Genomic DNA, 15,419 nt, shown 5'->3' on the forward strand with positions numbered 1-15,419 from the left:
TGCCGCGGAGCGGCTAGGCCCATGAGCCATGGCCGCTGAGCCTGCGCGTCCGGAGCCTGTGCTCCGCAATGGGAGAGGCCACAACAGTGAGAGGCCCGCGTACCGCAAAAAAAAACCCCCAAAAAAACCCTGAATTGATACAGCTGTACTACATACCCCTTGTTTGGAAAGAATGTCCAATTCTATTAGCATGTCGGGCCAGTGCTGTGGCCACTCCCGCTTGATCATTTCTACTACAATTCGAGACAGAACATCTTTAATATGGTTCTCCTCTTCCAAAATGTTCAGTGTTCCCTGAAAAAGAATAAGAGATATTAAGAGGTCTGCAAGACTGAATTCAAGGGAAAAAATTGGGCTGTAAAAGTGTACGAAACTTATGAGCAGGCCTACTTTTAAACTAAACAGAATAAACAAACCTGTTCTCCATATCTGAGTCACCTGTCCTGAATTCTCACTAATCATCCTTCCCACTTAAAGCTTAACAGAGGGTTGCATCACCTAATAAAATGGCTGTCTCATGGAGCAAGGAAGCCATCACTGCTCTTCTCCTTTCCAAACTGAAGAGACTCTCATATTGATTGTTTTCATTTTGTAAGAGGGCCAGGGTGGAAAAGTATGGAAATAAGGAACACATTGAGAGGCTGATAAAGTGGGACAATAAGGAGCAACTGAATATTTTACCAATAGTTCTAGTATTAGAAGATACAGAAAGACCATTACTGGGACTCTCTTCTGAAGTTTGATATCAAGACTAATGAATTATGACTTCTATCAAATTTCCCCAGAATTAATAAAATACAAATCTTTAGCTAGCTAAGTTAATAATTTTGAAGGGAATTTTTTTTTTCTATTAACAACACTAGACTTTGGGGACGTAAAGGGGTGTGAATTCCCATTTTCATGCCCTTTGTGAAACAGAACATAAAAGGCTATGGATTCTAAACATGTTCAAAGTCATATTCTAACTCCTGAATCAAACTCACTCAGCATATTTTTATTGCTAATATCATAAAGTAATTCACTTTAGAATAAAAGGAAACAAATAGCAAAGTGTAATCTAATTTAGAATTGATTAATCTAAGACTCTTACTCATTTGCTGAAAATGTTTAATCTCTCTGCCCTGTCTTCATAATTTTAAAAACAGAAGTCAACACATAAGGGATTAATTAAATCCAGTAAGAGAAACGTGATGAACTGTGATTTCTAGTGATAGTGGTTCTTTTTATCTTGAAGGTAACATTTAATATTATATAAAGCATGCTGTTTGACCTATGTAGAAGCAGTGAATTTTTACACAAATGCTACATTGGAAAAGTTACACTTTGTCTAAACTACCTCGGAAACACAGGACTTCCAACCAACCATTCCTTACATTTGCAATCAGCTCCATGACACTGTTCTTCAGATAGACCTTCTCCAATCGAGACATGCTGTTCCACCGAAACCTGGCCACCAAAATGCATAAAGTCAACAGAACTAAATTAGAAGTCTTCTCTTCAGAACACATTAGCTTTGATTCCTGTGTTAAAATAATGCTGGTGATTTCACTAAGAAACTATACTTTGGATTTTGGTATCCTTCAAAGAATGGACAGAAACAGTCCACATTTAACCAAAATGCTAACAGAAAAAAGAGTTTTATATAGGCAGTAGTCCATTAATTAGAATCCACACAGGATCTGTGCACAGATGAGCTTTTCTCCTTGATTTTATTGACAGACCAAAAGCAAATATGTACCTGGAACAACTGCAACAATGTAGCTGATTTTCAGAAAATAGAATTTGAAAACACTAACTTCCTTTCTGAACTGGCTTCAGTTCAGTAATTCCCAAATTACTGGAAAGTAATAGCACAATTCCAGAAAAACTGTGGCTAAATCTTAAAAGCTGATTCTTCTGATAGGCACTGGGAGTAGGAGACTCAAGTTAGGAAGGGTTTTCAGTTATTCTCATATAATCTTGCTTAGAATTTGCCATTCACACTCAAACTTAAAAAAGAAAAGGAGAAAAGAAAAGAAATTAAAGGCGTGTTGCCTAATCAGAGATTCATTTACCTATACACTGCATTATTCTAAAAAACTCTGAGATCTGCTGGCATATACTAGGAGCTCAATAAGTGCTAGCTAAATGACTAAGAGCTAATACTTGCAGAACACTTAGTATGTACCATGCACTTTACACAGATGAAGAAACTTGAGAAAGGTTAAGTTCTGAATGAGAGCTCCTGTGAGGTTGTGATAACCTCTCAGGAATCATTCCTTTCTCCCTGGGGATTGCTCTTTTCTACTCACCTAAACAGTACCTCTATGAGTTATACACTAAATAAAGATTTGCTCTCTCACACACTTCAGTGGTAAGGTCCAAAAGCTCCTTACTTGACAACGTGTTCCAGGATCTGAAGGCCAAAATGTCTGACGATGGCAATTTGTGTTTTCTCAGCCAACCGCAAGCCACAAGGGACACATATAGGGCACTTTTCTTTAAACTCCTCACAAAACTGAAAAGAAGAAAAGTTAGTGTTTCCCTTAGGAGAGAAGAAAGAGTGTGGACAAAAAAAAGAAAACTTCATCTTCAACCCCAACCTGAGCTATATATATATATATATTTTTTTGCGGTACGCGGGCCTCTCACTGTTGTGGCCTCTCCCGTTTTGGAGCACAGGCTCCGGACGCGCAGGCTCAGCGGCCATGACTTACGGGCCCAGCCGCTCCTTGGCATGTGGGATCTTCCCGGACCGGGGCACGAACCCGTGTCCCCTGCATCGGCAGGTGGACTCTCAACCACTGCGCCACCAGGGAAGCCCCTGAGCTATATTTTTAAGCTGCAAAATCTAGATCAATATTATATGAATAAAGAACTGATAAACATTCCTTTCACTTTGATAGTTCCAGATTTCCCATGCAATGGCCAATTAGTGTTAGAAAAAATAAATTTGACATAAATGAGTAAAAAATTGTTAGAGATACACCCCTGAAGTATACAGGTAAAATGACAATTTCTAGGATTTGCTTTAAAAACCTTTGGTGGGGGGAGGGATAAAGCAAATGTGGTAAAATCTTTACAGCTGCTGAGTTTAGGTGATGGGTATACACAAGACCATTGCAGTATTCTACTTTTGTGTCTATCTTTAATATTTCATAGTACAAGAGAAACTAATAGAACCCAAATATTTCTGATTCCAAATCCTGTGGCATACATCTATATATTGTAAAGTTTCCTCCAAGTGATGCTCACTCTACTTTATGAAGTTACATCTCTTAAAATACACACGGCACAAATATTTCTTCCTAGAGGTCATTTCTCACAGCCCACATACATTGTTTGATGGGGGAATAAACTCGAATTGTATTAGCATCCCCATTGGTTTTGTATTAGCATTCCCAAATTACACTACAAGAGTCAGTCCCCGTAGCAGAGCATCCGACACTCAAGAAAACTACTTTCAGGAAACCAAAAGACCCTTGTTAAAATGCAAAGTAAGTGGTAGAAGTTCATCTTTGCGCAAAACAGCCTAAGAATATCACACAATAAAAAACATGGAGGGGTGGGGTGAGAATTAGGCCAGAAATACCCAAGACACAGAAGTGGGTTATGGAGAGGTGTAAGGGTGTTAAGGGGCACTAGACGGGCTGGAGCTCGGTTAGGGCGGGTCAGGAGTGGGTCAGCAAGGAAACGTTTAGTGCAGCGGAGACTATAAAGAATGTGGCCGGTGTTGGGGACGGGTTGGACATGGGCTGGACACGTGCGCCACGGGAAAGCGAGGGGATGCACGGATGTGGGGTTTGAGGAAATAAAGTGGGTGCAGCAGGCTGTGGAGGGAGTCGTGGTACGGAGAAGAGCAAACAGAAGTGGCGAGGGGGGAGGAGAGGGCAGTGGGAAGTGGTGGTGAGATGAGACGTACACAGAGAACTAGGGACGACAGCGTCCCGGGAGAAGGGCAGGCGCGGCGAGCACAGAAGGCGGGGAGTGGGAAGAGGCGCGGAAAGCGGTGAAGGGAGGGCCCCGGGGGTTGGGGACCGAGGTCCAGGGGCCGCGTGAGCGGGAGACGGCCAGGGTCTTGGGCTGCGCCGGTACTGCTGGGGCTGGGGGAGGGTCTCGGAGCAGGCCCGGGGCGACAGACTCCAGCTACCTTGAGGGCTTCTAGCCGGTAGCGCTGGGTGGAGCTGGGGTCCATCATGATCGTCACGGCTTTCACCAGCTGCTCGCACAGCGCGTTCACTTGATCCATCGACATGACTAGTGCCACGCGCCGCAAGCGCGCACAACGGACGTCCCGGAAGCACGAGGCACGGATCGCTCCGTTGGCGGGACCACACACTGGTACCCGGCCGCGGCGGGCTTAAGGGGGACGGTGGGGAGCGGGAGGAGGAGCGGGAGCCGCAGAATACCCAGCCGGGAAAAAGCCAGCGCTGCGCACGCGCCCGACCCTCCAGTACGCATGCGCACGCGGAAGTGGCGACTTCCTTTTGACTGTTGCTCCTTGGTGGGCGGAGCGAGAGACTTAGGGGCCACGGTGCGCAGGCGCGTCAACGGCCCTCGGCGGCGCGCGCGGCGAATAACTGTCGAGAAGGCTGTGAGCAGATCTTGGTGGCTAAGGCTGGACCCGCCCGGCTGTGCCGGCTGCTGCCAGGGCGAGGATCGTCAGCGCGCGTAGGTCCTTTTCTCCGTCGTTGCCGGGAATAAATCTCTCTCGAAACCGACTGATCCGTTCCCGGAAAGGGGACGGATATTCAAGACCACTTCATCGTCCTTCCAGTGGACACCGAGTCCAGCATCGGTGGCGTCCGCTGGTGGCGGTTTTGCCAAGTGTTGTCACATTGGTAAGAGAATTTAGAACAGTTCTGTATCTCTGTTTTTAGACTTTTCATGTTGCCTTGGCTATTGGTTGTATAATATAGCAGTGACTGGGGACAACTTTGGGCCGAAATTACATGAAATAGAGATACTTGCTCACAGAGAGAAAAGGCCCTGGTATTGCCTCTTAAGAGGATTTTTCTTGTGGAAAGAAAATGGTAGCTCTTAAACCTCCCTCTTCACCTGTACGTATTTTCCTTGGGTGTGTTATCACCTGATTGGCACCAAACTTGTTTTTAAAGATTGGGGTAAATCGAGATCGTTAATGATGAATAATTGCAAATACCGAAGGTTCGTACAGTTTTGATCATTTGAAGTGCTACGTATATCATATATATGAAATATATATATGTATATCATATATGTATATAATATTTATATGACTTCAAAATAGTGTAATCCTTATTCCCAAAGGAGGGTTTTGGCAGAGAGTATGTTTCATTTTTCATCTTTAAAAAACTCTTGCTTTCTCCAGCAAAATACATAAACTGAAAACTAAAACAGTTAAAATCTGAATATCCGTTTTGGTGTTGTATATTTAGGAAATGTTTGCTCTACTTAAATCACTGCTCCCTGTTCATACTCCACTTCTGGTGTTTGTATCTAATATAGTACTTACCTGGGTGTGTGTGTGTGTGACAATGCATTTACTATTTTTAATTTGGAGTTATCTGTTCCAGGACTGTACAAAAGCCACTTCAAGGTAAAGTGATTTCTGGCATGTTATGGTTTTAACTTATAAATGTTTAAAGTATTACGTTCTGCCTGTTTTAGGTGAGTGGAATTTGTAAGGAATTAATGCCTTGAATACTCTGATTTTTTGAATTCATCATTTTCTTTTCCCTAATCTTCCAGCTTTGTAGTTGCGTGACACTTTTTTCAAGGTGAATGTTAATTTTTGATACTTTTTTAAAAAAAGAATACAGTTGGGCTTCCCTGGTGGCGCAGTGGTTGAGAGTCCGCCTGCCGATGCAGGGGACACGGGTTCGTGTCCCGGTCCAGGAAGATCCCACATGCTGCGGAGCGGCTGGGCCCGTGAGCCATGGCCGCTGGGCCTGCGCGTCTGGAGGAAAAAAACTGTGCTCCGCAACGGGAGAGGCCAAAACAGTGAGGGCCCCGCGTACCGCAAAAAAAAAAAAAAAAAAAGACAGTTGAGTGCTTACTCAACTGTATAACCTGTGTTCTCTCATATTTAAATCATGAATTACTGTGTTTCCACAAATATCTTATTTACTTTAAGTCAGTGGTTTTCAATCTCTGCTTTTAAAAATCACGAGAGAAGGCTTCCCTGGTGGTGCAGTGGTTGAGAGTCCGACTGCCCATGCAGGGGACACAAGTTCGTGACCCGGTCCGGGAAGATCCCACGTGCCGCGGAGCGGCTGGGCCCGTGAGCCATGGCCGCTGAGCCTGCGCGTCAGGAGCCTGTGCTCGGCAACGGGAGAGGCCACAGCAGTGAGAGGCCCAGAAGCCATTCTGCACCCAACTTCTAATCCCTGACGCCTTCTTTCAAAAATAAATAAATAAAAATAAAAATCATGAGAGAGAGAGAGCTTATTAGAGAGAGCTTTTAAAAATCATGATGGCCAGGTCACACCCATACCAATTAAGTTACATGTCTGGTGGTAGAAGCCAGAAATCAATAGTATTAAAGGTTCCTAGGTGATTCTAATCTGTAGCAAAGTTTGCAGAGCCACTGCTTTAGTTTACTGAATGCTTTTAGATTTCTAACAATGTTAAATGAAAACGTTAGTCTGTATTCACTGTGTATAAGGTTTGTTCTTTCAGTCTAGCATCCATACCTTTATATATGTCTGTCTACAAATAGTATGTAGTATTGTTTTCTTTTTGTCTTCAAAAATTTACATGAATGGGTAGAAAATCACCTTTAGAACATCACAAAGTAATTGTGACAGGCCAGATCCACTGATGGGTGCTTAGTGGTTGAAAGTTTGAGGAGAAACAGGGTATTTGCATAGTCTCAAAGTGTCTCTCCTAAGAAAGGAAAAAATAGTAACTTTACAGTGAGAAACCTAGCAAACACTATCTCAACTAAACGATATGCTTAACATCACCAGTATTAACACACAGCGACATCATGTACCTCCCAACATGATACACTGAGAAAAGCAGAACCCTTCCATAATATTCTTGCTAAAAATGCATAACCTCAGTCTAATCAAGATAAAACATCAGACAAACCTAAACTGAGAGGCATTCTCAAAGCAACTGAGTAGTTCCCTTCAAAAGTGTCAAGGTCATGAAAAACATGAAGTGTCACAGATTGGAGAAGACTAAGGAGACGTGATGACTAAGACTGGATCCTAAGCTGGATCCTGGAACCAAAAATGAACATTAGTGGAATAACTGGTAAAATTCAAGTAAAGTTTGTAGTGTGAATATTATACTAATGTTCATTCTTTAGTTTTGATAATTGTGCTGTATAAAATGTTAGCATTAGGGGAAACTGGGTATAGGAGAACCCTACTATATTTGCAACTTTTCTGTAAGTGTAAAAGTATTTCAAAATAAAAAGTTTTAAAAATTCACATGAATGCTTTGATGTTATATATCATTTTCTGCTTCTCTTTTCCCTGAACTTATATTTGAGATTTGTCTGTCAACTAGATTAACTGTTGACTTTATCCCTCCATTGACGTGCATTGTAGTTTTTTTTTTTTTTTGCAGTACGCGGGCCTCTCACTGTTGTGGCCTCTCCCGTTGCGGAGCACAGGCTCCGGACGCGCAGGCCCAGCAGCCATGGCTCACGGGCCCAGCCGCTCCGCGGCATGTGGGATCTTCCCGGACCGGGGCACGAACCTGCGTCCCCTGCATCGGCAGGTGGACTCTTAACCACTGTGCCACCAGGGAAGCCTGCATTGTGGTTTTAATTTGCATTTCCCTATGACTAATGATGTTGAGCCATTTTCATGTGACTGTTGACTATTTGTATATCTTCTTTTGTGAAGTGTTCAATTCTTTGGGGGGATGGGTATTCTTTAAAGCTTTCAATATTTATTACCTTTCTAAAGTTGTGTCAGTTTATTATTTTCCTGCCAGCAGTATATGAAAATGCCTGTTTCATTATTGTTAGTTTCCATGTTCCCATGCTTATGGTAATTCAACAATGGAAGAATGGAAGTATAATTTTCTTTGGCACTTTTTATTCAATATCCTTTCTAACTGTCCATAAAATATTGTCTTACAGAAAAATGGCTAATGGACAAGACCGGGTAATTACTCTAGTGGACATGGACTGTTTTTTTGTTCAAGTGGAACAGCGACAAAATCCTCATTTGAGGAATAAACCTTGTGCAGTTGTACAGTACAAATCATGGAAGGGTGGTGGGTATGTATCATAGTTATTGTTGTAACTCTCAACTACTGTTTTAATCTATAAGAATACATGGCAAAAAAAAAAATACATGGCACTATGCTAGGTCCTGTTTTGGGGGGTTCTGAACTGCTATATTTGAGAATGAATAGTAGCATCAGTGACCAAAAAGTTTATACTATTATGTTTATAACCTATTCATCATGTTAAATTTTAATTATTTTTGCTTGTGATCATGTAATATTTTTCTGTTCCCCTTTTTTTCCTAACCTTAGAATCGTTGCAGTAAGTTATGAAGCTCGTGCATTTGGGGTCACTAGAAACATGTGGGCAGATGATGCTAAGAAGTTATGTCCACATCTTCTACTGGCACAAGTTCGTGAGTCCCATGGAAAAGCTAACCTCACCAAGTAAGAAGAAAAGCTTGTTTAAGGGGAATGGAAGAGTTGGAAGCATTTCATGAGGCTAGGAACTCATGTTTCTAATTCGTTTTATGTAAATAACATCTGAAAAAGTTCCCTTTAGTCAGCTAAATTTTCAGTGTGGAATGAAAACAGATTTTAATATTGCGTTTTAGGAACAGTTCAGAATCATTATTACCTATAATAATTGCCACCCTTAATACCCTTTCAGTTCCTTAATTATTTAACAATTGGTTGTTATAATTAAAACTTAATTCCACTTCCCATGTTCTCAGGCCAAAAGTCTGAAATGTTTGAAGTAATTAAATTGACTGTGAAACTAATAAGAGTTTTTCCAGAGAAGGCTGAGTCAAACTCACATTCTAGTGCAATATCTAGAATTATTTGCCAGAATTGAACAGTCCCAAAGAAGCTTAATTTCTCTGTTTTTGAACTGAGCTATCTCTGCCCAGATTTTAGAAAGTTAGCCTTGGAATGGGAGGCATTAGTATAGGCATAGCCAAGTTAGAGGTAGATACAAGCCCCAGTCATTATAATAATCCTAATAGCTAGTGTATAGTGAACATATGTCATATGCCAGGCACTGTGTTAAATTCTTCATTGGCAGTGTCTCTTAAATCTCACATTGTTATAAGGAAGGTTCTAGTATTATCCCCCCCACCCCCACGCACACACAAATGAGGGACCAATTTAGAGAGGTTAAATAATTTAAGTTCGCACAGTTAGGAAGTGGAAGACTGAGGATTCATTTTCAGATATCCACGTTCTCACAGTACACTATACTGTGTGGGGTGCTGTGTGTAGGGATCATGCTTTGACTTGGGACTTGAGATACCCCTGAATTCACCTATCAATTAGAAGTCTAAAGGTGGAGTGTCATAGCCAACCTCACATTGGGATTATTGCCAGAAAAGAAGACAGATTTGACTGAAGATTAATACTGTAACCCTAAAGTAGAATTAATTCAGCTAATGGACATATGCTACGTTGCATTGAATAGAATTTTATGCTGGGAAAGACAGTGTAACTTCCCAGAAATATAGTTGACTTCAGAGTGTGATTTTGAAAAGCCACATGCCACCAACTTAAAACTGGATCATTTATTTTACTCTTAAAATCTTCATCAAATAATGAACAAAGGCAGTTTTAGAAAATTTAGGAATAAGTTTGTAGACCAGAGAGCTATTAATAAAGACCTGGTAATTTTAAATTATTATTTTAATAATTAACCTGAGATGCCGGGTTATAAAAATAAAAATATGATTTGCAAAAACATATATATACTTAGTTTATCAAATATTCTTAAAAATACCTTGGAGTGATTATACTGAAGAGTCTGTGAAAGAACACCAACTACTGCAATAGAGCATCCTTTCCTTGCTCTGTATGTGTGTGAGTATATTGTGCTCTCATGCTCTTAGGTACCGGGAAGCCAGTGTGGAAGTAATGGAGGTAATGTCTCGTTTTGCTGTGATTGAACGTGCCAGCATTGATGAGGCTTATGTAGACCTGACCAGTGCTGTACAAGAGAGACTGCAAAAGCTCCAAGGTCAGCCTCTCTCAGCAGACTTATTGCCAACCACCTACATTGAAGGGTTGCCCCAAAGCCCTACAACAGCAGAAGGGACTATTCAGAAAGGTACTTGCATAGCGTCATATTGCTTCTGCTTCCTGCCTTTGGAACCTGCTTTGCTTGGTCATACTGCTCCTTCTTGGATTGATTGAAAGGAAACTTAAACTACAACATGAATGAATCACAAGGACTCACATGGAAGGATATACAAATTCTTTTATCTTTCCAGGTATATGGATGTTGAGAAGCTGTGAAATCTGTATTAACATCAAGTTTCTCTTGAGACGTAACTAGGGCAGGTTAAAGTTATCAGTAGAAGGCTGACTGCGCGCTTCCATTATTTGTAGGTTAATTTATATTATTGTAACTTGGTTCATAAGAAGAGTGAGCTTTTTTTTTTTTTTGCGTTACGTGGGCCTCTCACTGTTGTGGCCTCTCCCATTGCGGAGCAGAGGCTCCGGACGCGCAGGCTCAGCAGCCACGGCTCACGGGCCCAGCTGCTCCGTGGCATGTGGGATCTTCCCGGACCGGGGCACGAACCCATGTCCCCTGTATCGGCAGGCGGACTCTCAACCACTGCGCCACCAGGGAAGCCCGAAGAGTGAGCTTTTTTAAGGGGACCTAAACAACAGGGAGTTGAATTACTCAAAATTTCTAATCAGTTATCAGGATAATGTCATCGATGAGCTGTTCAAGGCCTCTCTCATTTTACTTTACTTATTTTACTTCTTTTCCCCTTCATAGTGATTCCCCCTTCTCCCTTCCTACCCCACAAACCCTCTGGCACTCACTGATGTATATCTTCTTAAATATGTATATGTCTTTATAAATTGTACAGTGTTGCTTTGTACATGTGCTTTTAATTATTTTTGTCTGCTATTATCATTTTTCATTTATTTTTTATTTATTTATTGAAATATAGTTGATTTACTATTATATTACTTTCAGGGGTACAACATATTGATTCAATATTTTTATAGATTATACTCCATTTAAAGTTATTATAAAATAATTGCTGTATAATATATCCTTATTGCTTATGTATTTTATGCACAGTATTTTGTATCTCTAAAACCTCTACCCCTATCTTGCCCCTTCCCCTCCCCTCTCCTCACTGGTAACCACTAGTTTGTTCTCTCTATCTGTGAGTCTGTTCCGGTTTTGTTGTATTAATTCATTTATTTTTTAGATTCCACATATAAGTGATAACACAGTATTTGTCTTTCTCTGTCTGACTTATATAACGCGTGTTTTTAAAACTTGTGCTTTTTAAGCACATGAAAAGGTACTCAACATCACTAATTATTAGAGAAATGCAAATCAAAACTACAATGAGGTATCACCTCACACTGGTCAGAATGGCCATCATCAAAAAATCTACAAACAGGGCTTTCCGGGTGGCTCAGTGGTTTGGAGTCCGCCTGCCGATGCAGGGGACACGGGTTCATGCCCCAGTCCGGGAGGATCCCACATGCCGCGGAGCGGCTAGGCCCGTGAGCCATGGCCACTGAGGCTGTGAGTCTGGAGGCTGTGCTCCACAACGGGAGAGACAAGAGCGGTGAGAGGCCCACGTACCACACACACAAAAAAATCTACAAACAACAAATGCTGGAGAGGGTGTGGAGAAAAGGGAACCCTCCTACACTGTTGGTGGGAATGTAAATTGGTACAACCACTATGGAGAACAGTATGGAGGTTTCTTAAAAAACTAAAAATAGAACTACGATATCGGGGCTTCCCTGGTGGCGCAGTGGTTGAGAATCCGCCTGCCAATGCAGGGGACACGAGTTTGATCCCTGGTCCGGGAAGATCCCACATACCCTGGAGCAACTAAGCCTGTGTGCCACAACTACTGAGCCTGTGCTCTGGAGCCCACGAGCCACAGTTACTGATCCTGCGTGCTGCAACTACTGAAACCCGTGCACCTAGAGCCCATGCTCCACAACAAGAGAAGCCACCACAGTAAGAAGCTGTGCACCACAACGAAGAGTAGTCCCCGCGGGCTTCCCTGGTGGCGCAGTGGGTGAGAATCTGCCTGCTAATGCAGGGGACATGGGTTCGAGCCCTGGTCTGGAAGGATCCCACATGCCACGGAGCGACTGGGCCCGTGAGCCACAACTACTGAGCCTGTGCTCTGGAGCCCACGAGCCACAGTTACTGATCCTGCGGGCTGCAACTACTGAACCCCGTGCACCTAGAGCCCATGCTCCACAACAAGAGAAGCCACCACAGTAAGAAGCTGGACACCACAGCGAAGAGTAGTCCCCGCTCGCTGCAACTAGAGAAAGCGCATGTGCAGCAGTGAAGACCCAACACAGCCAAAAATAAGTAAAATAAATAAAGTTAAAAAAAAAAAGTTGTTGGGCTTCGCTGGTGGCGCAGTGGTTGAGAATCTGCCTGCTAATGCAGGGGACATGGGTTCGAGCCCTGGTCTGGAAGGATCCCACATGCCACGGAGCAACTAAGCCCGTGCGCTACAGCTACTGAGCCTGCGCGTCTGGAGCCTGTGAGCCACAACAAGAGAGGCCGTGATAGTAAGAGGCCCGCGCACCGCGATGAAGAGCGGCCCCCGCTTGCCACAACTAGAGAAAGCCTTCGCACAGAAACAAAGACCCAACACAGCAAAAATAAATTAATTAATTAATAAACTCCTACCCCCAACATATTTAAAAAAAAAAAAAAGAACTACCATATGACCCAGTAATCTCACTCCTGGGCGTATACCCAGAGAAAACCATAATTCAAAAATATACATGCACCCTAGTGTTCATTGCAGCACTATTTACAATAGCCAGGACATGGAAGCAACCTAAATGTCCATCAACAGAGGAATGGGTAAAGAAGATGTGTTACATATATACAATGGAATATAACTCAGCCATAAAAAAGAACAAAATAATGCCATTTGTAGCAACATGGATGGACCTAGAGATTGTCATACTGTGTGAAGTAAGACACAGAAAGACAAACATATGATATTGCTTATATGTGGAATCTAAAAAAAAAAAAGAAGGTACAAATGAACTTATGTACAAAACAGAAGTAGCGTCATGAATGTAGAAAACAAACTTATGGTTACCAGGGGATAAGGTGGTGGGGGAGGGATAAATTGGGAGATTGGGACTGACATATACACACTACCATATATGAAATAGATAACTAATAAGAACCTGCTGTATAGCACAGGGAACTCTAGTCAATACTCTGTAATGACATGGGAAAAGAATCTAAAAAAAAGAGGGGTTGTATGTATATGTGTGACTGATTCACTTTGCTGTACACCTGAAACTAATACAACATTGTAAATTAACTATACTCCAATAAAAATTTTTTAAAAAAAGATGCAGTTGAGTATAAACTGCATTAATTTGCTGTGAAACAATGTTTAAAAAAATTTGTGCTTTTTAATTACATGATAGGACTGTTATTATAGGTCTCATTATTAATTTTCTTTCATTGCTGATTTTATACATCTATTCATGTAGCTGTATTTATGTGTAATTGATTTCTTTTAATTGCAGCATAATCTGTGGTATGGATCTACCATGTTTACAGACCTTTCTCCTACTGATGAGCTCATTGGTTGCTTCTCACGTCCTTCTGTTTATATGATGAATGTCCTCATTAATCCTCTTGGACATATGCAAGGGTTTCTCTGGGAAGTATTTTCAGGAGTGGACTGCTAGATTATAGGGTATACACATATACTTAGTTTCACTAAATACTGCCAAATTGCTCCCCAGAATAACTGTAACAATTTGCCCTACCTCTGACAGTACACAAGAATTCCTGTTTCCTCCATATCCTCACCAGCAATTGGTATTATCTAATATTTTAAAGTACCTGCCAATGTGATGGCTATAAAGGGGTATTTTATATTTTGGGGTTTGTTTTAATTTATACTTCTCTTTACTAATTGAGGTTGAGCTTCTCTTCATATACTTGTTAGCCAGTTGAGTTTCTACTTTTGTGAATTATTTATTTATAATCTTCATCCAATTTTCCATTGGATTTCTGCCGTTGTTTTTTGTTTTTGTTTTTGGAAGAGCTCCTTGTGTATCCTAGTTGTTGGTCCCTTGTCTATTTTTGACTCTTCAAATATCTTTTCCCAAGTCTGTCATCCATTAACTTTTTTTTTTTTTTTTTTTTTTGGGTACGTGGGCCTTTCACTGTTGTGGCCTCTCCCGTTGCGGAGCAACAGGCTCCGGATGCGCAGGCTCAGTGTCCATGGCTCACGGGCCTAGTCACTCCGCGGCATGTGGGATCTTCCCAGACCGGGGCACGAACCCGTGCCCCCTGCATTGGCAGGTGGACTCTCAACCACTGCGCCACCAGGGAAGCCCCCATCCATTAACTTTGTTTATGCTGTACTTTGTTGTACAAATTCTTTTAGTTCTTAAGTTTTTCACCTTATGGTTTGTGTATTTTGAATCTCATTTTAGACATCCATTTCTACCAGATGTTCCTAAAGACATTTTTCTACATTTTCTTCTACTTGCCTTATAGCTTATTTTTAGGTATTTCAGCTATATGGAATTTACCTTTATTTGATTTAAGGTAGGGAGCCACCTTAGTTATTATTCTTATAGTGCGTCAGTTTTCCCAACATTTATTAATAATCCGTTCTTTCTCAACTTATATATCAGTGGGTCTGTTTCTGTAGTGTCCCATTAGTGTCTGCTTCTGCTTCAGAAACACATTATTTTTATTAGTTTGTAGTATGTCATAATATTTGATAAGGACTCCCCTCTGCTTTTGTTTTTCAAAATTGTCTTGGGTATTTATGCACCTTTATTGTTCAATATATGTTTTAGAATACATTAGTTTAATTCTTCAAAAAATCCTGGGAGTTACATTAAATTTACATATTTAGAGAGGATAGTTATCTTAATGCTTAGTTATCCCATCCATAAACATTTCACCAATTTTTAGGTCTTCATTTATGTCCCTTTTAGTGATTTTTGTTTATTTTTTAAAATTTATTTTATTGAAGTATAGTTGATTTACAATGTGTTAATTTCTGCTGTACAGCAAAGTGATTCAGTAAGACATATATATAATTCCTTTCATATTGTTTTCCTTTATAGTTTATCACAGGATATTGAATATAGTTCTCTGTGCTATACAGCAGGACCTTGTTGTTTATCCATTCTATATACTATGATAGTTGTATCTAATAATCCCAAACTCCCAATCCATGCCTCCCCCTGCCCTTGACAACCACAGGTCTGTTCTCTAT

The 15,419-nt window shown here is 41.2% G+C and overlaps 2 protein-coding genes across 6 annotated transcripts in view; one reads left to right on the plus strand and one right to left on the minus strand.

Moving 5' to 3' along the window:
- Positions 1-4,418, minus strand: part of XPO5 (exportin 5) — a 43,166-nt gene extending 38,748 nt beyond the window's left edge. For all 3 annotated transcript variants that reach the window (XR_003006047.1, XM_024766003.1, XM_024766002.1), the window contains exons 1-4: positions 4,130-4,418; positions 2,376-2,497; positions 1,374-1,446; positions 157-294 (exon numbers count right to left, since the gene is read on the minus strand). Coding sequence is in view for 2 of the 3 variants with exons in the window: in XM_024766003.1 (XP_024621771.1) it covers positions 157-294; positions 1,374-1,446; positions 2,376-2,497; positions 4,130-4,234 (438 nt within the window). In the remaining variant the exon portion in view is untranslated. The remainder of the gene's footprint in view (positions 1-156; positions 295-1,373; positions 1,447-2,375; positions 2,498-4,129) is intronic.
- A 133-nt stretch (positions 4,419-4,551) lies between these two features.
- POLH (DNA polymerase eta) overlaps positions 4,552-15,419 on the plus strand; it is a 31,503-nt gene continuing 20,635 nt past the window's right edge. Inside the window, exons 1-4 of one of the 3 annotated variants that reach the window (XM_024765989.1) lie at positions 4,552-4,820; positions 8,060-8,200; positions 8,461-8,595; positions 10,029-10,246. In XM_024765989.1, the coding sequence (XP_024621757.1) occupies positions 8,064-8,200; positions 8,461-8,595; positions 10,029-10,246 (490 nt within the window). In that variant the 5' untranslated portion in view covers positions 4,552-4,820; positions 8,060-8,063. Of the gene's footprint in view, positions 4,821-8,059; positions 8,201-8,460; positions 8,596-10,028; positions 10,247-15,419 lie in introns of those variants that run through there. The other 2 variants (XM_024765990.1, XM_024765992.1) reach the window with 2 other exon arrangements.

Source organism: Neophocaena asiaeorientalis, unplaced genomic scaffold (genome assembly GCF_003031525.2).
Source record: "Neophocaena asiaeorientalis asiaeorientalis breed wild unplaced genomic scaffold, Neophocaena_asiaeorientalis_V1.1 scaffold46, whole genome shotgun sequence".
Taxonomy (NCBI): domain Eukaryota; kingdom Metazoa; phylum Chordata; class Mammalia; order Artiodactyla; family Phocoenidae; genus Neophocaena; species Neophocaena asiaeorientalis.